The sequence below is a fragment of the Rhinichthys klamathensis genome, unplaced genomic scaffold, assembly GCF_029890125.1.
Source record: "Rhinichthys klamathensis goyatoka isolate OS25496 unplaced genomic scaffold, OSU_Roscu_1.1 h1tg000165l_1, whole genome shotgun sequence".
In the NCBI taxonomy this organism is placed as follows: domain Eukaryota; kingdom Metazoa; phylum Chordata; class Actinopteri; order Cypriniformes; family Leuciscidae; genus Rhinichthys; species Rhinichthys klamathensis.
The window spans coordinates 1,182,211-1,207,497 of record NW_026606697.1 but is presented as its reverse complement, the minus strand read 5'-3'; the positions used below and the strand labels follow the sequence as shown (position 1 = coordinate 1,207,497).

The window sequence follows — 25,287 nt, the reverse complement described above, 5'->3', positions numbered from 1 at the left end:
TTGTTTATAGTATTTATAAAGCACTTATTCTGCATGACCATATTCTACATATCTTAATCCTAGCCAATACCCAAATTTAACAACTACCTTACTAACTATTAATAAGCAGTAATTAGGAGTTCATCAAGGCAAAAGTCCCATTTTTCCATACCTCACACTCCATTAACCCATGTTGAGCATTTTTAGAACATAAAGGTGAAAAACAGGGTAATACCAAATAATGGTTTTATAGAGTTTAAATTGGCAGTTTGACAGTGCACTGAAATGTTTCCCTATAATTCAAAAACTGTTCTGGACCTATGTTTATAGCATGTTAGCAGTAAAGCCTCTCAGCTCGGGTTATATCTGACTTGTCCCAATAATCTCAACCAGTTTTCTAAGCAAAATGAATCCTGGATCAGCAGAAATGAAAAATCCAAGAAGTGTCATATGATAGTCTTGTATCATGCAATCAATTTCAGTTATGCAAAGTGTTAAAGCCTTAAGCAGGTTTGGCTGTGAGTCACATGCCATATCTTCTGCTTTGTCGTCTTCTGTCCCTAAGGCAGATAAGGCACATTAACAGATAGACGCACCCATTCACACCTGTGTGGCTGTGAGTTCTGCAGTGCATACATGTTTAGGAAAATGGAATGCTTTATGGAATCTCTTCCAGTTTCAAGATGAAACTGCAGCACTGAAAGGTCAGAAATACATCTCAATGTATGAATGTTCACACCAACAGCAAAATTAATTTTTGGTGGAGTGAACAAAAACTAAATTGCCTCTCAGAAGATAATGTTAGCATATACAGTACTGTTCAAACGATTTTTTGGTTTTGAAAAAAGGTTTCTTCTGCTCGCCAAGGATGCATTTATTTGATCAAAAATAAAGTGAAAATATTGTGAAATATTATTACAATTTAAAATAACTGTTTTCTATTTTAATATATTTTCAAATGTAATTTATTCCTGTGATGCAAAGCTGAATTTTCAGCATCATTACTCCAGTCTTCAGAGTCACATGATCCTTCAGAAATCATTCTAATATGCTGATTTACTGCTCAAGAAACATTTCTCATCAGTTGTGCTGCTTAATATTTTGAAGGAAACCAAAAGTATTTTTTTAGGATTCTTAGATGAATAGAAAGTTCGAAAGAACTTTTACACCATTTATTTGAAATATAAATATTTTGTGAGATTATAATTGACTTTATAATCTTTTCATACATTTTAATGTCTCCTGATTAATTTAAACAGAAAAGTACTCGAATTGTTATCAATAATTATTACATTTATTTACAGTATTTTTATACAAAAAACAGCGAATGTACAGACTTATATTAGATCACATTTGTCATCTGCAAAAAAAATAATTTATTTGTTGTTTAAACATCGGGGTGTCACCAAAAAAACATTTGGAACACCACATTACACAGAATTTAATATATAAAATCAAATATTCTTAATTATAATCTATTCTTAGTAGTACTCTGTCAGAATGCTTTTTTTCAACTGTGGCACACAAATTAAAAAAATAAATCCTTTGCTTTGGCCTCATCATAAAATATCTGCACTTAGGCCTATACATATAAGCATGTGTGTGTGCGTTACCGGCTTAAAGCATACAGATCTGCCTTTAGTTTGCGAAATGAGGGTCGTTTTCTTGGATCATACTGCCAGCACTGACACATGAGGGCATAGATTTCATCCGGACAGTTTTTTGGGGCCGGCATACGATATCCTAAAAACAAAAACAAGACATAAAAAAAGATTTAAACAACACTTGCTTTGCAAACAGGCAATAAGCCATAGTTTGGTGTGTGTGGTACAGTATGTGTACAGTATGTGAAGTACCTCTCTCCACCTCGTCTCTGGTCTGTTGGTTATTCATGTTATTTGGTATGGTGTACGGTGTGACTCCTCTGGAGAACGTCTCCCACAGCAGCACTCCAAAACTCCACACATCACTCTCAGTGGTGTATCGCCCTGGTGAAACAACAGAGGGCAGCGTTGAGACATAAAACCCTCAATCATGACCAGTCAAACAATGCAGTTTCGTTTGGGATACTCTGTGCTATGAGTACAGACTGATCCCCCTTAACTTACCATAAAATACTCAAGAAACAGAACTAAAGCAGCACATGTAGTGTCTAACATCTGTTTTAGTTCTTTTTTAATGAAGGTGACCAGATTTCTCATGGTGGAATACAAAACGGGATGGACAGGCATCTTTTTTTCACAACTTACTGCACATAATAACTTGATTTTTAAATATATTTGTTAAATGTACACACATGCTTTTTTGACATTGCATCTGACTTGATCTCCTCCACGCTCTTTAATATCACTTTATCCCAATTAAGGAAAGAAGAAATACGGGACAAACATGCTTTTTTCATAATAAGCCGGGACACTAAAAAAAGAGCTGAAATACGGGACTATCCCAGGGAAAACGTGATGTCTGGTCACCCTATTTTTAATGGATCATACCATTGGCAATATTTGCTTAGGTGAGCTATTATACAAAGTCTTGATTTAATAGGGCTGTAATCTCCCAGTCGACTTGTCGATTGGTCGATACGTTGGCTCGACCAAAATTCTGGTTCTGGCGCACTTTTTATTTGTTTTGAGCCTATGCTTTATTTTTCAGTTATGCACTTTATTTCTTTTCTGCTCTCGTCTTGATCTGGATTGTTTCATAAATATAATTTTTTTATTAAAGTAAACGTGACTTTTGTGTTTAAGAGTAAAAGCTTTAAGTTAATAGTCTATTGTGTCTCAGCCGCGAAGCTGAGCTCCTATGTTCAGTCTCGCTCTGTGCGAGGCCATGCACAGAGCGGCTGAAATTATAGTGTCTGTCAGTTATTATAACATATGATGTCGCATATTCCTCAACAGTTCTTGTGCTGATATCACTAGTTGACATAGTACTATTTTCATAGGCTAGCTATAATATTGCGGAGTGGCACGTGATGCAACGCTGTCAGAGCCGACAGACTCGAGTGTGTCATTTCAGTGCAAAATAATTAGGTCAAAAACGATTTAATATACTGCAAATAGCCTACTAGTTTTTATGTTTATTTATAATTCATTTAGGTGGACAAGGCTACCAAGTACTGCTCAGCTAATTAATCTAACGTTTTTTCCCCCGTTTTTCCGGGTTTCCATGACCCGCTATATAAATAAAGGTGACTTGACTTGACTACAGACGCAACTCAACCAGGCCTCTAATTATTTAAATGAGAAACATTGTGATGTGTACGTTCCCTGAAGAAAACTCAAGACTACAATCGAGGCGTTTCAGGGAGTTCAGAAACAGTGCTTACTGATATTGAAAATATCTCCCTACATAACAGCAACACTACATGTAAAAAAAGCATAATAGGCTCCTTTAAGTGATAGTTGGTACCATAATTGAGGGCCTCTGGTGCCGTCCATTTGACTGGGATCTGCTTCATTCCTCCTGTAGCAGAATAAACACCATCCTGCTCCTGACGAGACATACCAAAATCACTGATCTTCACCACGCTCTCCTCTCCCACAAGACAGTTACGGGCAGCCAGATCTCTAGAGAGAGAGACAGGGGAAATTGGGATTTATTGTAGGTTGCTCTGAAAAAAAGGAAAGCATAGTGTAGAGAGAGAGCAACCAGAGCAAACTAGGAAAAAAAAGTATAAGAATGACAGACAGAGAAACATAGAATGCACTGGCTCTATTAAAACTCAATCTTCTCGAGAGACACTGAACCGTTTGACACAGCATGAGGGAAACAGGCACTATCAGATTTCCTCTCAGTCTCATTATCCCAAAATCTTCCCATTGGGCATCGCTTGCAAACCGCTAGTTAAAAGACTTAACCATAATAGAGAAATACCTAGAGTCTACTTATTCGATTCAATGAAAAACAGCTGTGAGCTCTTTATTAGGTCTGCTAGTGCTTTATGGATCTACTATAGTTTTTCAGAGTTGAGACTAGGATCTTATTCAGTATATTACTATATTTCATTGTCTTTCTATTTAATTTTCAAACTCTCACCGATGAATGCACTTCTTGTTTTCCAGGTACGCCATGCCAGATGCAACATTTTCTGCCATTCTGATCAACATCTTGGGCCTCAAGTTGTGGCCCTCTGTGCGCAAAAAGGTTAGAAAGTCCCCTCCTGTCAGAAGAATACGCCATCAAGAGACTTGTTTTGTGGCTTGAACATTTTAAAGTAATAGTTCATCATTTATTCAATGATGTAATACTTTTAATAATTAAACATATATATTAATTTAATAATAATAAACAAGCAAATAAACTTTTGTTCTTCAAAAAAAATCTATCATATAGATTAAGAGGATTTGCAATGTAAGACATGAGACGTGTGAACTACGTTTATGGTGCTTTTTGCCATTTTTTAAGCTTAACAATATAAATCATGATCTACGTTCACTGTTACACTGCTAAACATCTTTTGTGTTTTGTGATAGAATGACAGTCATACAGCTTTGGAACAACATAAAGGATGGCAGAATTTTCATTTTTGGGTGCACTGTTCCTTTAAATGATTTGAATGAAAGTTTAGATGTACCTTGGACTATCTCCATGATGATATATATTGGCTGTTTTTGTGTGCAGACGCCGATTAGCTTCACTATGTTTGGGTGGTCGTACTGTTTTAGGATCCTGAGATAGAAACGGAGGTAAGTTAGTTAAATGAGAATGTGTATGTGTGAGTACACACGGTATGTGTGTGTTAATCAGTGTATCTACAAACCGGGCCTCCATTAGGAACTTGTTCTTGTGTTCTAGAGGTAGATTCTCTCGGCAGGCTTTCACAGCGATTGGTGTATTGTCTGAACGCAGGCGGCCACTGAACACCTCACCAAAGTTGCCCTAATATCATCCAAAATGTTACAAGAAGCAACATCATTAATAAAAAACTGGTTCGACCAGTGACTTTTTTTATCTTTACTGAAATTTCAATCCTTTTATATAACACAGAAGATATCCGGGCTTACCCGACCAATGCTCTGTCCGAGGATGACATCGTCATGCTCCAAGACCCACTTATCCTAAAAACACCCCCACAAAAAATGTATTAATCGATGCAAACATGACTGGTCAATCACTCAGCAGCAGTGGTCGACTGATAATAATATTAATGGCCAATGTCCATATCTAGATATCTACAATGCCCATTCTCTTCAAATATACTATTGAAAATGTTAAAAGTTAATCTTCCAAATTCTATAAACGTCCTTTTGTCATTTGATGTTAAATGTTCTTTTGAGAATCTTTGTGTAAAAAAGGTTACTTTGTGACAAAAAGGTGTACATTCATGAACTTTTTTCAAGGTGGACCTTAAAGGACAAACAAACAAACAATACATAAAAAAAATCCTTATTATTAAATAAATGTAATAATTTAACAGTTTAGCATTAATTTAATAATTAATATCAATTATTATTATTGATGTATTACATATTTGAATAATTTAACAGTTTAACAAAGTAATCTTAATGTCATTATTAATTTATTTCTAACTAAAACTACTATATTGGGATTGTGAGGATTTTTCTAATAATATTTTCTAATATTATTATTTGATTTATTATAATATCATTTGTAAATATTCATAAAATCCCAAAATTTTGAAAACAGTTTATGAATAATTAATCAAATGAACAGGCCTAAGTAGATTGTAGAGACCACTGGTGCCCAGGTAGTTAGTATATTCTGAAGTGGACAGGGAAAAGGGAAGCTCTTATTTGGCCAAAGAGGAACTGATACCACTCAAAAAAAAAAAAGTTTTTATTAATAACCTTGGTCAATATATATCAACCTGTCACTACTCAGCAGTAATATGTATAGTACTTGTGAAAACTGAATTGGGATCAGTGATAAACCTTGAGGATGGGTCTCTTCAGCACAATGTCTGTCCTCTTTGTGACACTTTGATGGGAGCTGAGGAGATGATTCATTAGCAGTGGTACGGAGGCGAAGCCCTCACCGTCAAGACGATACACACCCTAAATACACAAATAAACATGCCATCATTATATAAATGACAGCTAACCACTGCACACCACAAACTGGAACAAAAAAGCCCCTATAAAACACTCACTTCTGTACTCTGAATAAGGAAGTGCCGGCACTGGCCTCCCCAGTGCACAGACAACACGTATTCTTGTTTTCCCTGGCTTTCTCTAACCAGGAAGTCCCCATCATTCTTCAGCAGTTCCTGAACCTCCAGACGGGGGATGGCACCATGATACCAGCCCTGCTGGGGCAAGGGCTTCTCTACCTCGGGCACCGGCGTCAGAGCGGGGGGAACCTGGTGAGATGTATAAAACACGCTACTCTACAGAAAGTTGTAGATACAACAATGAGCAGTGAGCAGGGAAGAGGTGAGAGAGAAAGACTGCCACCAAACACAACACCACTAACCATATACTTGGGCTTGAACAAGCTGCTGAGATGGCTCACGATCACGTCTATGTTGAGGTGCTTATGGTCTTTGTCACGCTCCTGCATGAAAACAACATGATGAATAACACAACGGCATGACAAACAAAATTGTACTTTTGTTAAAAGTTCTTGCACTTCAGCTCATGATGCTTAGTGAGTGACTGAAAAGTGGAGTGATTCATTGAACTCTGACGTCTTTAAATGTTGTATTTAATTATAGATTAAATTATGGTCAATTAATGTGTATATATGTATATATACATACACAATTTTGAAACATAAAGATAAACCTTCTTGTGTTTTAAACTAAAGAAATTCACATCATTTATATATCATCATTTACTACCGTAAATACTTGAAATATTCTTTCTTTTAAGCAATACATATCTGTTTGGAGACCGTACAGTTAAATCGGGAGGTCAAACAAAAATGAAAATGATTTACAATTCATGTCTCAGTCTTCTGATATATGCTAGAGAAACAGCCATATTCTGAAGGGTCAACCAGCAGCATGTGAGTACCAGGAGTTCAGAGTCAACAAAGGTTGTGCAATTCTCATATTTCAAAATCATTGTAACAATACAGCATGACTGGCTTTGATCTTTTACAGTACATCATCATGGTGCTGCATTTTACAGCTTTGAAGAAGCCACTAGATTCTTTACAACTTTACCATATTGTGATTTTCTACAGTCAAGTTATAGTGTTCTATAGTTATAAAAAGTTTTTCTGCAATAATTTAGTTTTTTATGACCATTTCTCTTTATCCCTTATAAATACATGGGACATTTTTGCTCCTGTGCCTTTAAGACTTCTGTAAAACACCCTCTTCTGCAAGTTTGACTAATTTCCTCTTTTTTTACTCTTATCATTATTTACTCTGGGTTTTAAAAATATTACTAGTTATCTATGCTACTGCCTTCTACCTTGACTAAATGGACACAAGTCAACAGGTGTCAAGTCAAGTGACCTTTTTTTTTATATAGCGCTTTATACAATACAGATTGTTTCAAAGCAGCTTTACAGTGATAACAGGAAACCAATGATCAATAATGCAAAAGGAATTCAATTCTGTTGTAAAGCAGCTCTAAAAAAAGACAATAGTGCCATTATTTACCTGAAGGTAGTTCAGTGTTGATTCAGTTCAGATCAAAAATTGTGTCATGTAAACAAACATGAAAACATGCATGGTCTTGTGTTGACCTGACGTCAAAAAGTTGCAGATTTGTTTAAACAAATAGTCTTTCTTCACTGGGGAGGAAGTTTTAAGTTATGGAAGCAACCGTATATTTTCCTATACTGTAATGAAACTTTTATTTGTAAAAGATTATGCAAAAAACTGAAGCTCTCAGAACAGATTTATTGAGATGAGAGTGGACTCACTGAATTGTTGGATGTGACAGATATCCGATCATCATCCAGGCCTACAGGTGCGACCTCATTGCTGCCCAGAGACTGAAGTTTATCGGAAAGAACTCTCCGCTGGGCCTCCAGACGAGCGCGAGCCACCATGGACAGAACAACCTGCTGTCTGCTGTCCTCCAGAGCATTACGCTTACTGAACTGATACACCCTATTAAAAAACAACAGAGGAGGACAAGCTCACATTAATACAAAAAAAATGTGAGAATTTGGTGAAATCTAAATGTTCTTATTGTTTCAAAATGATTTGATTAGATTCGGTTTGATTCAGTTCCTTTTATTGCGACTGTCGAAGCACAAGAAGACTAGTTGATATACTATTGCAGAATGCTTCCATTAAAGGTGCAGTAAGCAATTTCTGAGGAACGCTGTTGAAAGTGGATCAGACCGAGCAGCACAACACACTTGTAGCCAATCAGCAGCAGGGGGCGTGTCCACTCATGATGGGGGAGGAGAGAGAGTGAGCAAGAGGGAGATTTGAAGAAAGACTGTAGAAAGAGAGATGGCTGAGAGACATTACAAAAGAGAAAAGGTCAGAAGAATATCACTGGAAAAAGAAGGGTTATGATAAGGCAAGAGCTTTAGCACCCTCGTTAATGTTAGAAAAGCTTTCCAGCGCTGGACAGACCGAAGAGGGATGGCCTGAAAATGGACGTCGAGGTTGCATTGTTTCTGCTTCATACGAGGGTACCATTGGTTTTTCGGTTTCACAGAACCAAGACATGCTGTTGATGTAATGTTAGCTCTAGTAAAAGGACAGTTTTAAATGTCATTGTTTGGACCTGATGTGCTGCTGGCGACTAACAACAAACTCTTGATTGTATATACTCTTGTGTACTGTATGTTAATTGTTTTTCCCTTGTCATTTGTTTGTAAGAAAGATGATCAAAACAGAGCGAATAGATCGCTTCCATCAACACTCCCAATGCTTGCATCTCGTCCTGGGTCGACATTTTATTCGGTTACATTAGGCAGTTTTGATTTTTTATGCTGTTTAATGTTTGATGACTGTGTTATTTTACATGTGCATAAGCAATGCTTTTATTGTTTGATTCTGATTCTTGTTTGATTCTGCTTCTTTTTCGTCTGTATTTTGATTCAAAGATTATGTACTCTTTCAGAAGATGTGTAATAGCGCCAGTGAAAACATTGATTGCCGGAAATTAGTGCTGGGCGGTATTCCGGTTCATACCGAATACCGGTGTTTCTTTTTGTGTTACTAAATGTGACGGTGAAGATGGATAGGTTAAACTATATTGATAGCTGTCAAATTATATAGTGTTTCCCATATAATGGTTCACAATATCAACACTGCCCGCCACAAATAGATTTTCTAAAAGGCTTTGACATCGTTGAAAAAACATGAGCACTTTAAGTTTCAAAGTCAAAACACGGCCCGGGTGTTTTTAGAAAGGTTTCAATGTTATTTCAATCGAATCTTTCTTTATCTTTCCTGATAAAGCAGTGTTTATGAGCGCTGCTCTGCTTTGTGTACAGCCGTTACCGGGGAAACAGCTTTGTGTACAGCAGTTCCTGTTTCTGCCGCTCCTAAAGCGCCTCTTGCTTTGTAAACAGCCTTGCAAACCTGTATTAATACTAGTGTGGATTTTTTTCTACAATATTCACTCAAGACAGTAAAATAGGGCATTCTAAGTCAATCTACTGCAGTATTTCCTCTCTCAATCAGTAGAAAATGTGGTTAACACCCAGTCATGCTTAAAAAAAAAAAAAGTCATATACCATGAAACCGGTCTCATTTTTGGTCATACTGCCCAGCACTACCGGAAATTTTCCATCAATGGTGGGGAAGCGGTGTGTCATAAATGTAATGTGTGTCTGTGTAATTTTTATTTTAGTCCATAGATGGTGTTGTGAGGGATTTCCCCAACCCTCAAAAGAGGAATGACGTCATCTTGGATTTCTATTATATAAGCTTCGATGGCGTCAATGGCGGTTCTCTCTCTTTGTTGGATCTTCATGGTGGGATCACTGGTCGCCTTTCTCCTCTTTGCTGGAGTTATCTAGCTTTGATTATAATTTCATTTGGATTTTGGTGTTTTCGTTGACCCTTTGAAGTAATTTTACATTTAAAGTTCTTTATTTTAAAGCAACACCAAGGAACTTTTCCTCTGCGGTCGCCCTACAGGTTGGAAGTGGAATTGTCCATTACCGCTGTCGTAAATAATTTAGCCTACCGCAGCCTACTGTCGCACGCGCATGTTCGCTGTTTATCCAGCACCGGCTTTGGAATCAACAATGGCAGACATCCCAACCTGCAAGAAGTCATTTCAGGGAGGTATATCTTGGTGACTGGATTGTTGACGGGGTGGTGGCGTGTTGACTAGCTTTCGTGAGGCACACTCGCAAGGTCTCTCGCTCTCTCCCTCTCTGCCGTGCTCGCGCTATTTATGTTATGCGCGCAGTATGTTCTGTCTCGCATGCGCGCTCTAGATTCTGGCAGATTTGAACTAATTTGCGGGCATCAGGGAGACGCTATAGACTTGGGATGTCTGCTATGGCCATAGACAATTTGAGGAAGTGGTGGGGGAAGTGACGTATGCCATAAAGCAGTCGAGTTTTGTAGTTCTTTTTGTGCTCGGGTTACTACCCAAAACCCGAAGTTACATAGTGCGAGTGAAAGCGATACGGACCACGTCAGGCTATGGCAGACGTGTCATTTAACCTATTGTAAGTCGATGAACCATCACAAGGGTCTTGGAAATATATTATGAAGGTTGAAAAGTTCCATAGTGTTGCTTTAATCTCTTATAAGTAACAGGTAATGGACCTGTTTTTCAGTTCATGTTTTAATCATTTAGAAAGTTCAGCGAGGGAAGCAGAGGTGTACTGCATACTGTGGTGTGTTTGTAGAGCTCACAGACTCACCTCTGGCCTATGTTTGCAGAGCCTTCCTCATTCTGCAGATCCAACTCCAGCTGGTTGACAGTGGCCTGCTGGGAACCAAGAGTACTAGAAAGACACAAGAGCTCCTCCTCCACAGCGGTGAGCCTAAAATATGAGAAGCCACAACAGCGCAAAATGAGTTGTTGTGATGCGATAGAAGATTGCCAAAAATACTGAGGGCCAGAAATACTGAGTTACCGTAAAACTTCAAATAATAGCCGAGTCCCAAATTGACGCCTGTCTCTTTTACACGCCTGGTGTGGCTGCAGGTTTGGGTAAATAAAGGCCGGTCTCAAATAGAGGCCGGGTCTGTTTTTTAGTTTCGGGTTGTATTTAATCCTCAAAACCGCCAGATCGCCCGCTTTTTGGCGGCCGCCAAAGCACATTTTTGTCCCTCCAAAGCCTTTTTTTGATCGGCGAGTGATGTAGAATAGAATGACTGCTGCGCTTGACAGGGCGCGTTTCGAGCAGAGAAAGAGAGAGAGAGAGAGCGCCCCGGCCGCGCGCGCGCACTCTCACGTCAACAACACGAGCGCTGTCTTGCTCTCTCTCCCTCGCGCATATTAATCAAAATCAATTGACGCGATAGTAAAAGGTCGGAAGACCGCAGTTTCACGTGGAGCATTTGGAGATTTTTAGAGATTAGAGACAGGCCTATACACTCAATGAACAACATCTCAACACTAAATTATAAAGGCCTGTCTCATATAGACGCCTGTCTCAAATACAAGCCGGTGCAGTTCGACGATTTGGGTAAATAAAAGCCCGGGCTACTATTTGAAGTTTTACGGTACACATTATATAAATATGTGATATGAATCGTGGAGCGTGACTATTTTTGCTTGCATGAGCATATATTTGCATATTTCAAGTTTGGGGTCAGTAAGATTTTTGAAAGAAGTCTCTTAGGTATGTTCAGTATGCATTTATTTACTGGAAAAAAAATTGACATTTTTAAATCATTCTGTTTTCTATTTTAATATTTTTCAAAATGTAACTTGTTCCTGTGATGCAAAGCTGAATTTTAAGCATCATTACTCCAGTCTTCAGTGTCACATGATCCTTCAGAAATAATTCTAATATGCTGATTTGCTGCCTAGGAAACATTTTATCATCAATGTTGAAAGCAGTTCTGCTGCTTGACATTTTTGTGAAAAGAAAACCATGATGCATCTTTGATGAATAGAAAGTTCAAATGATCAACAGATATTTTGGTCAAATAAAAGTCTTTGTCACTTTTGATCAATTGAATGCATCCTTGCATCCACTTTAGTCTGTGGCCCTTTTAAAACTTTCCTGTGTGTGTGAACAGTTTTGTGCAGTGTTGTTTTCTTCACAAATGCGTATTTAGTTTTTGAACATGTTGTGATGCCATGATCAATGTATGCTTTTGTGGTTTCTGCATGAACACATTGTAAATTACTAAATGTGTGTTAAGAAAAAAAAAGTGTTTTGGAAAGAAAAACCAGTTTAAAGTTAACAATACAACAGTTTAACTTTGTTATAGAAATCGGCATAATGGGTCAGAATGTTCTGCTTAAAGAGTTGATTTGAATGTGTAAGTAATTGGAAAAAACAATTATCTGGTTCCTAATAAGCTCTACAGTAAGATAAAATAGTTAGATAACATAAAATGACTAAGGGTGAGTAAATGACGATTACTATTACTACTATTCATGGTGCCTTAAGGCCAAAATACGTGTGTGCGCACAAATTCACATGACAGTTTCAGAAACAAAAACAAGGCTCCTGTGGGTGATTTCACTTCTGTCTTTCATGACAGTTGTGCATTCATTTGCACTACTATGCTACAATGTGATGTAAAGAAAGAAGAAACTCACCGATGCTGGATTCCCTCTACTGTGAGCTCATTGAGCTGCAGATCTTCAGGCATTAGACCTTCAGCATCCTCCAACAAACTGCTGTCAAACTCCACACATGCAGGAATCTCTCCTCTTGACCTACACAGAAAAAGTTTTAAAAATCCTTTTAAAATGCAACATGAAAGGACATTTGCGATGCATTCAAAATACATAGAATAAAGCAGAATATTTAACAGGAAATAATGCAGGGAAGGACTTGATTTTATCAATCATGATTTGATTAGACTGTAAAAACTGGGCTATGATGTTATTAGTTATATAATGTTGCCCCGCCCACATTGCCTTAGTTAAGATTTGGGCAGTTGCCTAGTGATGGTTTATGCAAGAAAACATTTGTCATTCTATATTGACAGACATTTAGCATTGTGACATTTTTTTTGGTCACATTTATTCACAAAGAACTTATTTATTTATGATTGTATGAAAATATTTAATTACAATATAATAGCTGTTTTGCCAGTGGAGGAAAAGCTTGAAATTGACTTATTTCATGTTATTTATAGTAGCCTTCCATTTTCACACAGCTCATGCACCAGCAAGGTACTTCTTATTAAAAGGCCTGAGATTGTGAGCAACTGTTTGATCTCAGCTTTTTTTTCTTTATAATAATAATCACTGATGAATCATGCACAATAAGACCTGGAACATTTCTTATGAAAGTAAACAGGATCCATTTTGGTTTCATGTTGACTTTACGAGATGAGAAGTTAGCAAATATGTGCAACATCCTTTGTTCTTCTGGTCTAGTTTCCCATGCATTCCACAAAAACTGGGAACAAAAGGGAATGTTAAATACCTGTTCTGCTGAATGAAGCTCTCGTACTCTTTGTGAGGCTGGATGGCCTTCAGGGCGTTGGCCATTTCAGTGTGAACACTCACCACCTCATCATGAAGCACATTAGAAAGATCAAAATATTCCTGCAGAATCTCCTTCCTAAAAAAAAGAAAAGTAAGCCACACTAGTCATATGTGTTTTAACGCACAAGAAACTCAGCAAAACTACTTCTTCTTTTCAACTTACTGTAACTATGTGAGTAACGGCTATTAACATTTCTTGTCAGAACTGAACAGGATGACATATCATCCTTTCAAAATAGCAGAAGTCTATAACTGTCACTGTGCTGTGTTTCTTAAAATAAGGCAACGAGATGATAGTCTGAATTTCACATTTGTGCTTTGTGGTGCGCCTTCCGGAAGACAGGTCATTAGCTGGCAGTTATATTCAGTTATGAATTACATGAATCAAATGTAAATGATAGCATATTTTTAATTAAAAACGACGAAATTTCATAAAGAGTTGAGTAGCTTGCATCCCTGCATATTATTGTTGGTCATTCATCATTCCTCTCGTGAAACAGTGGTCAAATACTCAATGTTTAGATACTTACGTCTTTCCACGCACAGCGGTAAAACTAAAGCGTTTCGCCCTGTAAAGCCCTGCCTTCTTTGATTTGATGAACGCGCTCATTTTGACATTGACAAGTGCCGTTAGACCGCTGAGATAGAGCTAGCACAGGTACGTTTCTAAGATGTCTGCTAAAGAGCGCTTAATCTGGAAAACATCTGTTGTGTACAAACATCTGATAAACATCTTAGAAACATCTGTTTTACATACATTCTAAATCATAAACATCTTAAAGACATTTTCTAAATGTCTACTTAACATCTGACAGGAAACGTCTTAGAGACATATTGCAGATGAGCAAACAGTCTAAAAAATCAAATAGACGTCTATGTGCTGTACGTGTGCTATCAGCGAGCAAACTAAAAATGTAACTTTTAAAACTTTTTGTCAACCGAACAACAAACAGAGCAGCACATAATGGAGTGCAGCAGAGCAGCATCAAGAATATCAAATATTGAGGGGCAATTTGGCCATTTCTAATTTTATGGGGCGACTTGTCCCTCTCAATGTCTATGGTGGTTATATAGCCCTATATATTTAACATATCTTCTACATCTCATACATTTATATATCATATCTTCAAAGTTTAAGATACATTAACAATGAACGACTGCTATACAAAGAGTTAAAAACATATCTTAGGCCTACCTAATGCAGATGAAGCCGCTTCTTTTTCAGAGTTGCGTAGATGTTGATAGTTGAAGAGTCAGAGTTAGAGCCCCCCACTCCTTTAATTGTGGGTTTATTAAAAAAACAAAAACGATAAATATACATTTTGTTTAGTTAGCCTGCTATTTAGCATAAGCGTAAAAAAAAAACGCGGGAACAGAACGAGAAGAGAGTGTACTCGTGTACCGCAATACTTGACTCGCGAGTTGTGAGAGAATGGGTCTTCTTGGTTTTTTATTATAGTATTTAAAAATAACTTACTCATTCTAACCACTGAAATACCCTAATAACACCCTAATCACCTAATAACCCATGTTAAAGGCCTGATTTCACTGTTTAACATTATAGTGCTGGTGTTATTGATGTTCACTCACAGAATAAGCACCATCTCCTCCTGCAGCGTCTGCAGGGCTCCCAGCAGGGCCGGCTGACTCTGGCCGTAGTGTAGTTGGTGATGCACCTGGGCGGCCTTCACCGACAGCACATATTCATTGTGATGCTCATGCAGTTTCAGAGTGGCTTTGATGTAGCGCTCCTTCGCTTTCTCGCGTTCTTTGTCTGTACAAAAAGCCACACACAAACATACATAACATTGCAAGTGAAAGGTGAGATGACAGCTGTACATCTGTCAAAAAAAGTGGTAACCTGCAACTGTAATGTTAAAGATTTAATATTTTTAATACAATTTAATAATGTTAAATAACCTTTGAATATATATTTGAATGATTGAATATCAATTTAGATTTTACCGCATGAAGCACATTTTTATTTTTATCTCAGAACTCTGGAACCAGAAATAAATAAAAAAGGTTTTGTTTAGAGAAAACTGAAATGAATTAATTACAATTTGTCCATGTTTAAGTTAGGCTAACTATTATAGTTTATATAGACATATTTTTCACGTCTGTCCGACGAGTAGCCTACTGTAGGCCTATACGCGGTTAACTTTTGTGATGTGTTTCAGAAAGAAGTTCATGGAGACAGAAACCGCAGAGAGTGCATAGCTGTTTGTTTTCTTGATTTCACCAAAAGAACGTTTTGTTTTTGTTTTTGATACTACACAGATAAAAATTAAACCTTTACAGTTTAACGGAGCATTTTAAGTTGTTTTTCATCGCTACAAGGAAAAATTTATTCCTTACATTTTTTTACAAAGAAGGAACTGAAAAGAAAGAAAACCATTTCAATTCTTGCCAATTGATGGAGGCACGTGAGCCCAACGCCGGTTTCAGTTTGATTATTTTTGTGTTTATTTTAAATGTTGTTGTCACTATAATTTAGGTTTATTTTATACTTATATTTTAAAAAGCCTAGCCATCTCATTATCATGAAGGTTATTTTAAGCCGATTAAAAAAGTACTCAATTTAAAAGACATTCAAATAGTTTGTAGTACAACCAAAGTCATCACGCCTGTTCCAAACTGTTTTTTTTTGGATGGATTAAAAAATATATATATATATATATATATATACATAAAATTAAGTTCCAGCATTAAAAATTATAAATGCCACAGAAGTCGTTGACTTATGGTAAATTTCGTCATTTTGAAGCCAACATATGCAATTTATGTGATTCGAGTAGAAGGATTTGTATGCGTGCAGGTGGTAGGGGGAATCAGTCCAATAATTGCCTACCATATAAATTTAATGAATGCATCTCAGTCTAACATAAAATAAACAGAAAAATTAAATGGAATAGCTTAGAACCTACACACACTATGCATGTATATATTTAAGAAAAATGTGTTATTTATATATAAAATATTTATATTTCTATATAATATATAAATGATGTATAAATATACAGGCAAAATATTTCTTAAATAAATACATGCATATGTTTGTATTGATATATACAAAATAATTATACACAGTACACACACATTTATTATGTAAACACAAACTTTTATTTTAGATGCGATTAAATGTGATTAATCGTTGCCCAGCAATAAAAATAATATATAGAAAACAGTTATTTTAAATTGTCATAATATTTCACAATATTATTACTGCGTTTTTGATCAAATAAATGCAGTCTTGGCGAGCGTAAGAGACTTTCAAAAATATCTTACAGACCTTTAACTTTTGAACAGTAGTGTGTATTCTCATATAAATGAGCATATACAGTATTTAGATGAGGAAGTCATCAAACCACTATACTCCCCCATCTGCTAAGTGCTTTAAAGGTTATGAACACTTTGCTTATCCTATCAAAGTCTGATATAAAGTACCCATCTATCACAGTACACTGAAGCTTATTGTAAGTACTGCCTTGCAAAGTGCAAATATATCTGCCATTGCTCTTCATATCTGTTGTCTGTAGCTTTATATATTTATATATATATTTAATGTTCTATTCATTGTGGCCCATCTAAATGCTGCAAAATGTGCTCTGCTGAGCATTCACACTTCGGTCATTGGAGAAACCACACTTAGTTTTTCTTGTTTCCTCTGTAAGTGTTACATAGAAACAAGTGTCTTCGTTTAAAGGCAGGTTTTTCTCCTATTGAGTAAATAAATGCCTTATTTACACATAATATCATAAAACCATTCGTGTTTAAACATTAAACAGTTCCTCTTATTGTACGTGTATCTCTTTCAGCACAAAGTACCCTATTCAGTCAAAATGAAAGGAAAGTGGCCATGGTTTTTAGAGAACTAGATAACACGGAGGCATCATACCTTTGCTTGCTTCCTGATATTTTTTTTTCGCCTGGGCCGCGTCCCGTACCAGTTGTCTGTAACTGGACTTGAGCCGGTCCAGTTCGATTTGGGTGACCTAACCTTCCACAACAGGACACAAAATAAAAACAAATAAAAATCCAGGTCTGTGCATCAAAATGAGACATGTCATGTACAATCATGAAAGGACGCTAGATTCACTGCTGACAAACAATTTCACATGTTATTAGCCTGGTTTAGCAATGAGGAAGAATATGCACCATATTCAGCTAATAATAGTTTTAAAAGCCTCCAGGCTAAACATAACAAAACCCGCGCAAAACCACGGAAGGTGAAATGAAATACGACCGTTATCATCTTGGGTCCCTGCTTAATGTCCTATACAAATGAAAAGGCATTTTTCTACTTCCTGATTTTTGTTACTGCAAAGGTTCTCAACGTTAAACCATACTAGAATTCATTGAAACCATCTAAAGACCCACAGGCAACTCGTGCGCTGGTAATGGCTTCATTAAAGAGATCAAACTAAATGATTTTCTAAATGAAAACTCATTTAATAAAATATTATTTAAAAACATTTAATATTAAATAAATGCGTTCATTTAAAAACACATTTAATGATTTGAATGAATTTCTAAACTCAAACTAAATGAGTACAAAAAAGAAGTGCTATTTGATCATAGGCCTATCTCAAAGAACTATCTAAAATTCGATAAACGTCTAAACACATACACAAAGCCAGATGTGTGCCGATGCCTGTATGTGAAAAGATTGCAGATACAATGGATAGTATAGTAGTGAGCAGCCTGTAAAGGTGTAGCTATGCGGTTTCTAATGTGTTACGAGTGATTTGGCATGCTATGAGGGTGATTACCAGCCCTAAAAGCCTCCTTACTTTGCTTTACTAAACGGATCAAAAGTGACAGCAAAGACATTTATAATGTATAAAGGAATTTGTAAAAAAAAATTCTAGCTCAAATAAATGCTAGTAGTAAAGGTAGTAAAGACATCAATAAAGTAATCATTGTAACTCCAGTGGTTTATTCTCCAACATGGGTGAACTAACCCTTTAAGTGGGAGTAGTGAAGTTTTTTGTGGTGTCTATGTTTTCCGTATATGCTTTTGAATTTTATTAAAGTAACAGGTCGTTTTTTGCTCTCGGGCTCCCCCTACAGTTGGGAAACAGTATTGTCCTCTACTACTGTCGTAAACTGTCATCCTACATGCGCATTTGTTGACAACCATGATAGCCCTGAACACTGAAGGAGGAGGTCACATGCAGGTGTTCTGCTTGCATGGCGTGTGAAATGTCTTCATCCCAGGTACAGTGGCATATATTTCAGCATGTCATATGAATATAATTTCATGCGTTTTATTTTTTTTTATAACGACAAATGATCGCGATGCTCACGTTTACAAGCCAGCGTCATTATAGTAGCCTATTGGTTACCGTTTTACTGAATCTATATGATACTTCAATGCAATGTTTGAGTGGTTTATAATAACCATATATCGTCAATATTATAATATCAAGCTACCATAAATGAATCTGCAAATTTTACAAATCGATTTGCATTATAGCTTGAGGCAAGACAAATAAACAAATATCACAGACATGTTAGGTATCCTAAAAAATGATTTTATTAATAATCTTCCTCCTTTCTTTGTACATGTTGAGTAGACTACACTTTTTAGGTCAAACATTTGCTATTTGAATTTCATCGATTGCAAAGTTCAAATCAGAACGAGAATACTAGCGATAGCTAACCATCAAAAACTAGAATATCGTTTACTAGCTACCAGATTGATAATTCGCTACTACTCTAGCGAATTAGAGAGGTTAGAGAGAGGCATTCTTTTTTCGATGGGGGGTTCGATGCTCCCTGCACACGCAAGGTCTCTCGCTCGCTTTCTCTCTCTGCCGTCCGCGCGCGTTGGAGCACAGTCTCTGTCTCGCGTGCGCGCTCGCTCTAGATTCCGGGAGATTTGAACTAATTTGCGGTATAACTTGTCGATCACGAGTGGCTCAACAGGTAGAGATCTATAGATAAACTCATCTTTCAGGCATCTGACCGACCGGGTTGACAATTTAGCGTGAGAAACCGGGGGTGTGGCGTGTGAGCGTGTGAAACCAATTAAATGCGGGTGTCTCACGGCCAATGCGTGAGAGTTGGCAGCTCTGCAATGTTGATCCTCGTTCTGCCTTTAACGCGATCACTCTCTTTTTCTCTTTTTGCTTTGCTCCGATAAAACCTTTGCTGTCTTGTTTTTCTGTGCTGCTTCGGCCATGACTATAACATTTGGCTAATTGGCTCGCAAGTCCGATTTTAAGGAAGTGGGGGTGGTGGTGGAAGTGACGTATATGCCGTAAAGCAGTCGAATTTTGTAGTTCTCTTTGTTCGCCGGTTACTACCCGAAACCCGAAGTTTAAAAGTACGATTAAAAACGCTACAGACCCCGTCAGGCTATGGCAGACGTGTCATTCAACCTATTGTAAGTCGATGTACCATCACAAGAGACTTGGAAATATATTATGAAGGCTGAAAAGTTACCTGTTGTTACTTTAAAACTAGAAATGAATAAAGTTAATTACAAAAAAGAACTAAATTTCCAAAGGTAGTATAGAGAATTATTAATATTGAAAATTGTCCACCAAATTATCATAGTTACAACAGTTACTGTTCTGCAGAAAACGTTTACAGCACAGTCTGTACACAGTGTACTGTATAATTATCCTCTAATACAGATAGCAACAGTAAAATGTTTTTAATAATAGTTGCAGTAAGTGCCTTTAAGCTCCTCTAACGCCCCTCTAAACACGTCTGTATACGTGTGAGACTGTACTTGTTACGAGAGCGTAATTGTGAAGTGATGTGCGTGTGGCGCTGACCCTGAACATCTCTTGGCTTAGAAGGTTCCACTGTTCACCGTAAGTCTTCCTCAGCTGCTGTTTGTCCCGGACGAGGAGGGTGAGTTTGCTGAGGGGTCCCACCATCAGATCCTCCGAATGCTTGCGCATGATACGACTGAGGCTCTCCGTCTGACTGACCAGCACATTCCACGACTGTAAGAACGAGAAAATTAATGCAATTTTAGGATTTACTAGGCATTGAAAATTTGAATGCATGATTATATTTTATTGTGGTGCACTTATCACTGCTTGTAAGTGCTAAAGTTTAGGCAAGAATCCAAAAAAGACTTGACTGTTTCTGGACTTGAACGAGTCAGCAAGAATAGGGTTTGTATTGCCTGCATGTTTACAGTGCATGTTTCCCATTTCAATGGCACCTTAGTCTCTAAATATCTTAAAGGGATAGTTCACCCAAAAATGAGAATCAGCCCATGATTTACTCACCCTCTTCCATGCTTCATAATGGGAGTGAATGGGTATCAAGTCCATCAAAGCGCATCCATCCATGATAAAAGTGCTCCACACTGCTCTGGTGGGTTAATAAAGGCTTTCTGAAGTGAAACGATGCATTCGTGTTAGAAAAATATCCATATTTAAAACTTTATCGACTAAAATAACTAGCTTCCGGCAGACGGCCTACGGAAGTCGGCTTACGCAAAAAGAGTAACACTTGAAGATGTATGTTGTAGAATGTAGGAGTAGCGTAAGCTTTGACGCCTCTCGCGGTTCAAAGGGCTGGTCAACCGCTTTCGTCTTGAAGTTGTGCGTCAAGTTCAAGGGTTAGTCTTTTGCCGTAAATCGATGCGTATGGCCGTCTGGATACAGCCAAAATGGATATTTTTGTCACACACACACACATAGCTTCACTTCAGAAGGCCTTTATTAACCCCCCGGAGCCGTGTGGTGCACTTTTATCATGGATGGATGCACTTTGATGGACCTCCAAAAAAATATACTCATTCACTCCCATTATAAAGCTTGGAAGAGCCAGGACATTTTTGAATATAACTCCGATTGTATTCATCTGAAAGAAGAATGTAATATACACCTAGGATGGCTTCAGGGTGAGTAAACCATGGGCTAATTTTCAATTTTGGGAGAACTATCCCTTTAACATCATGTGGAAAGTAAGGATTCAGACTCAATGCAGTACTTAAGATCATTTTAGCGTGGATATATCATCTTAAATCTCCAATATACATAGAAATCAATCATGGGAACTTTATACTTGCTAAGGAGACACTTCTAACCTTATTGAACTGGCTGATGTAGTCGATACCTCCTCCAGGCTGGGAACCCTCCAGTTTCTCAACAATGGCTGACATCTGATGCAACTGTACGGAGAACTCGCGATCGCTCTTGGCCCTCTGCGTGATCCATTTCTTCATAACCTCCATCAAACGCAGCTCAGAGTCTTGTAGTTTCATTAGGGAGGCGTGACCCTGAGGGCACCACAAGTCCTCAGCAAAGCCCATACCTGCAGCTCGCTACAACTGTCTGGGAAATATGTGCATCGTTACCATCGTTGAGATTGATCAGAAAGGATGGCTGCTTTTTGATGTTCCAAATGTGTGTGAAAATGTTGTCAAAAACAATAACAAAGAGTCAAATTACCTATCTGTCAGCAGCAGTAGGACAATGCTGGTAAAACAAATGTTCTGGTCAGGTCAAAGAGAAACACCACAATTCGAGATCTACGGAAGGAGGAAGAATATTTTAGACTTTCACTTTCATCTAAATGTGCATTTCATCACATAATTAAAGCATTTTGAGTGCCTGTTGCAAAATTTATTGCAAAAAAACTTCTTTTTTTTTGGAGTTTTCAAATGCTTTCATTTCCTCAATGGCAATTTAGGACAAGAAAGTTATGTTTACTGACCACTTCCCGTTTAGCAACGGCATTTCATATGTGAAAGGTAGGTTATTCATAATGAACAGCTCAGTAATAAGGAACAATGCTGAAAAAGTGAATGATTTACAATGCATACAGTCTACTTACAGAAAGAAAAATACATTGATCTTGTTCCATACTCCATGTCAAAAAACCTGATTTGTGCATCTCTGCAGTTATTAACCACTATGCTTTATTAAAACTCAACAGAGCCATATACAAGCTACTTAGTTGTACAAAAAGGGTATGAGAAGTAAACTGCAATAAAAAAAAAGAACTTAAACAACTTTATATAAAGACCTAGTGCACTTTACCCTAGGCTACTATTTTCAAACCAATAGTAACTTACTCAACATATAAATTTCTATATTAAATAATTATTTTTCCATAGCCCATTTTTGTTTGTGTGGCTATACGTGTTTACTCATTAGACAGTCACATTTGGTAAGATGGAAGACATTCCGTTTAAAAAAACATATAACTCAGATGTTCAAAGATAATAATAAAAAAACCCGCTCTTTTATAACAATTAAATGTGACACTTTATTTCGATAGTCCACTTTAGACATTCTAAGTCTTGTGTAACTTATCTACTTATACTTTGAGATAGCCTCTGAATAAGTGGACATGTAGTTGCAAATGAATGAGAGTTGAGAGACATGTAGTTGCAAAGTTACTTATAGTAAGAAGAATGTTTAAAGGTGAACTAGCTAAAGAAAGAACTCTATTAAAAATATATTACATAAATAGAGCTGTAAAATAATTCGTTTATTGTGTGAAGGGGATGTCGCCGTGACGTCACCGAAGCGTCTTCTGTTATGTCGGTCAATGAAACATTACAAAAACATTATCTTATAATGATGCTCTTAAATCAGACAAACATATATATTCTTAAAATAAATCGATTATGTAACACTAGAGCTCCGAATAATTCATTGTCGAGACCTGAAATTGTGTGAATTCTCACCTCAGATGTGTCTGGCGCAGTAAAACGTCCTGTCAGAGCGACCGGAACACGTAATTATCCATTATAATCAAGCGATGAGAAGAAAAGAGCGCGTCGAAACGCTAAATACTGGAGATGGTGAAATGAGCAGGGCGACAGACGAGCTATTGTGTTGACAGAGGAGGCTGACTGAAACTGTAGGGTACTGAAACCAGGAAGACAGTCCGGCAGCAGGACGTAGACTCACTGCATTCAACAGGATTAAACCTCTAATGCACGACAACACTGTTACACAGATACTAACATGTCTACTAGGAATGTATTTAAACATGTACATGCATTAAAAAATATCAAATATTAATTATATTACATAGGCTGCTAAGTAGTATTAATACAGTAGGCTGTATTAATAAACATGAACAGTAAATTCAGAAAAAAATTAAGAAGCTCATGGCATACACATGGCTATATTGGATTTAAAATAAGAGGATGAAATTTAGGGGATATATATATATATATATATATATATATATATATATATATATATATATATATATATATATATATATATATATATACTGTCCTGTCCTCTGAAAATAACTCAACATACAGCCATTATTGTCAATATATTGTTTGATTCAGCATATGGCTAAGGATGAAATGTATTGTATATTTGTCTTTTGTATTGATGTAAAGCACACTGGTCAACTGGTGTTGTGTTTAGTAGTGCTATATAAATAAAATTTACATTGACATTGACATTATAGCTGGCAACAAAAGTGAGTACACCTTAAGTGATAGGCTAATAGCTGTACGTCGTTTAACCATACAAAGCCACATGTCCTATTCATCATGTTCATGTTTTTGTCTGCTTGACAGGTCCATACAAATTTGTGTATCTTGTATTAGAGCAGTTAAAATTTGTGCTTTGAGTACAATTCTCTCATACTGACCACTGGATGTTCAACATGGCACCTCATGGCAAAGAACTCTAAGGATTTGAGAATTAGAATTGTTGCTCTCTACAAAGATGGCCTAGGCTGTAAAAAGATTAGTAACACCCTGAAACTGAGTTACAGTACAGGCCAGGGTCATACAGAGGTTGTCCAAGACGGGTTCCACTTGGAACAGCCCTCGCAAGGGTCAATCAAAGAAGTTGAGTCCTCGTGCTGTGCGTCAGGTGCAGAAGCTGCTTCAAAAAACAGACGCATGAGTGCTGCCAGCATTGCTTTAGAGGTTGCAGAAGCGGATGGTCAGCTTGTCAGTGCCCAGACCATACGCCGCACACTGCAAAAAGTCGGTTTGCATGGCTGTCATCCCATAAGGAAGCCTCTTCTGAAGCTGGCTCACAAGAAAGCCCGAAAACAGTTTGCTGAAAGCAACCTGTCCAAGAGCATGAAATACTGGAACCATGTCCTGTGGTCTGATGAGACTAAGATAAACTTGTTTGGCTCAGATGGTGTCCAGCATGTGTGACGGTGCCCTGGTAAGGAGTTCCAAGAAAATTGTGTTTTGCATACAGTCAAGCATGGTGGTAGCATCATGGTCTGGGGCTGCATGAGTGCGGCTGGTACTGGGGAGCTGTGCTTCATTAAGGGAAACATGGATTCTGTAAGACTGGAGAAACTGGAATTACTGGAAGAGAGGGATACTCTCTGAAGAAAACAAAGGAAATTAAAGGTGCTCTAAGCGATGTCACACGTTTTTTAGGGTTAAAACTTTTTTTTGTCACATACAGCAAACATCTCCTCACTAACCGCTGGCTGCCTGTCCCCTGAACACACTGTAAAAAAATGCGGTCTCTGCAGACACCCCAGGCTCCACAAACAGCAACAAAAACAAACTGGGCTTACCCACACCACGAAACATAAACTGTTCCAGCCAATGACCGACAAGAAGGGTTTGGGGGGTTAGTGTGCGGATGAGGAGGAGGAGGGAGGGTCTAGCTAGCCTCCGTTTTGTTTGACAATAGTTCGAACGTCAACAAGAAGTGACGACACCCAGGATCGCTTAGAGAACCTTTAACATTTGAACTCTCTTGCTATATTACCACCCCCATTCGTGACACGATCACACCTTGAGTTGATCACCTCCCACTTTACATATCATTCCCTTCACCCAAAAATCTATATGGTTTAA

General features: G+C 37.5%; 1 protein-coding gene across 2 annotated transcripts; it reads right to left on the bottom strand.

The window, feature by feature from the left end:
- Nucleotides 1-1,251: 1,251 nt before the first annotated feature.
- fes (FES proto-oncogene, tyrosine kinase) lies at nucleotides 1,252-23,376 on the bottom strand. 2 transcript variants are annotated; one of them, XM_056259159.1, is made up of 20 exons: nucleotides 23,170-23,376; nucleotides 21,926-22,005; nucleotides 21,562-21,808; nucleotides 20,291-20,464; nucleotides 17,401-17,497; nucleotides 15,093-15,276; nucleotides 13,441-13,578; nucleotides 12,603-12,722; nucleotides 10,744-10,866; nucleotides 7,819-8,008; nucleotides 6,415-6,495; nucleotides 6,092-6,328; nucleotides 5,874-5,996; nucleotides 4,986-5,039; nucleotides 4,742-4,860; nucleotides 4,556-4,650; nucleotides 4,018-4,141; nucleotides 3,391-3,548; nucleotides 1,836-1,967; nucleotides 1,252-1,722 (listed from the first exon to the last, which is right to left on the bottom strand). In XM_056259159.1, the coding sequence occupies exons 3-20, from the start codon at nucleotides 21,784-21,786 to the stop codon at nucleotides 1,589-1,591; spliced, it is 2,508 nt and encodes an 835-aa protein (XP_056115134.1). In that variant the 5' UTR covers nucleotides 21,787-21,808; nucleotides 21,926-22,005; nucleotides 23,170-23,376; the 3' UTR covers nucleotides 1,252-1,588. The 2 variants fall into 2 exon arrangements, with proteins under 2 accessions (XP_056115134.1, XP_056115135.1); XM_056259160.1 differs by having other exon boundaries at nucleotides 6,092-6,301; nucleotides 23,170-23,375.
- Nucleotides 23,377-25,287: the final 1,911 nt, after the last annotated feature.

Coding starts and splice junctions, on each gene's coding strand:
- fes (XM_056259159.1), bottom strand. CDS start 21,786: ATGGGCTTTGCTGAGGACTTGTGGTGCCCTCAGGGTCACGCCTCCCTA. Junction 4,142..4,555: donor CATCATGGAGATAGTCCAAG/GTACATCTAAAC, acceptor TTCTTCTGACAG/GAGGGGACTTTCTAACCTTT. Junction 1,968..3,390: donor ACCAGAGGCCCTCAATTATG/GTACCAACTATC, acceptor TTGTTTCACCAG/GGCGATACACCACTGAGAGT.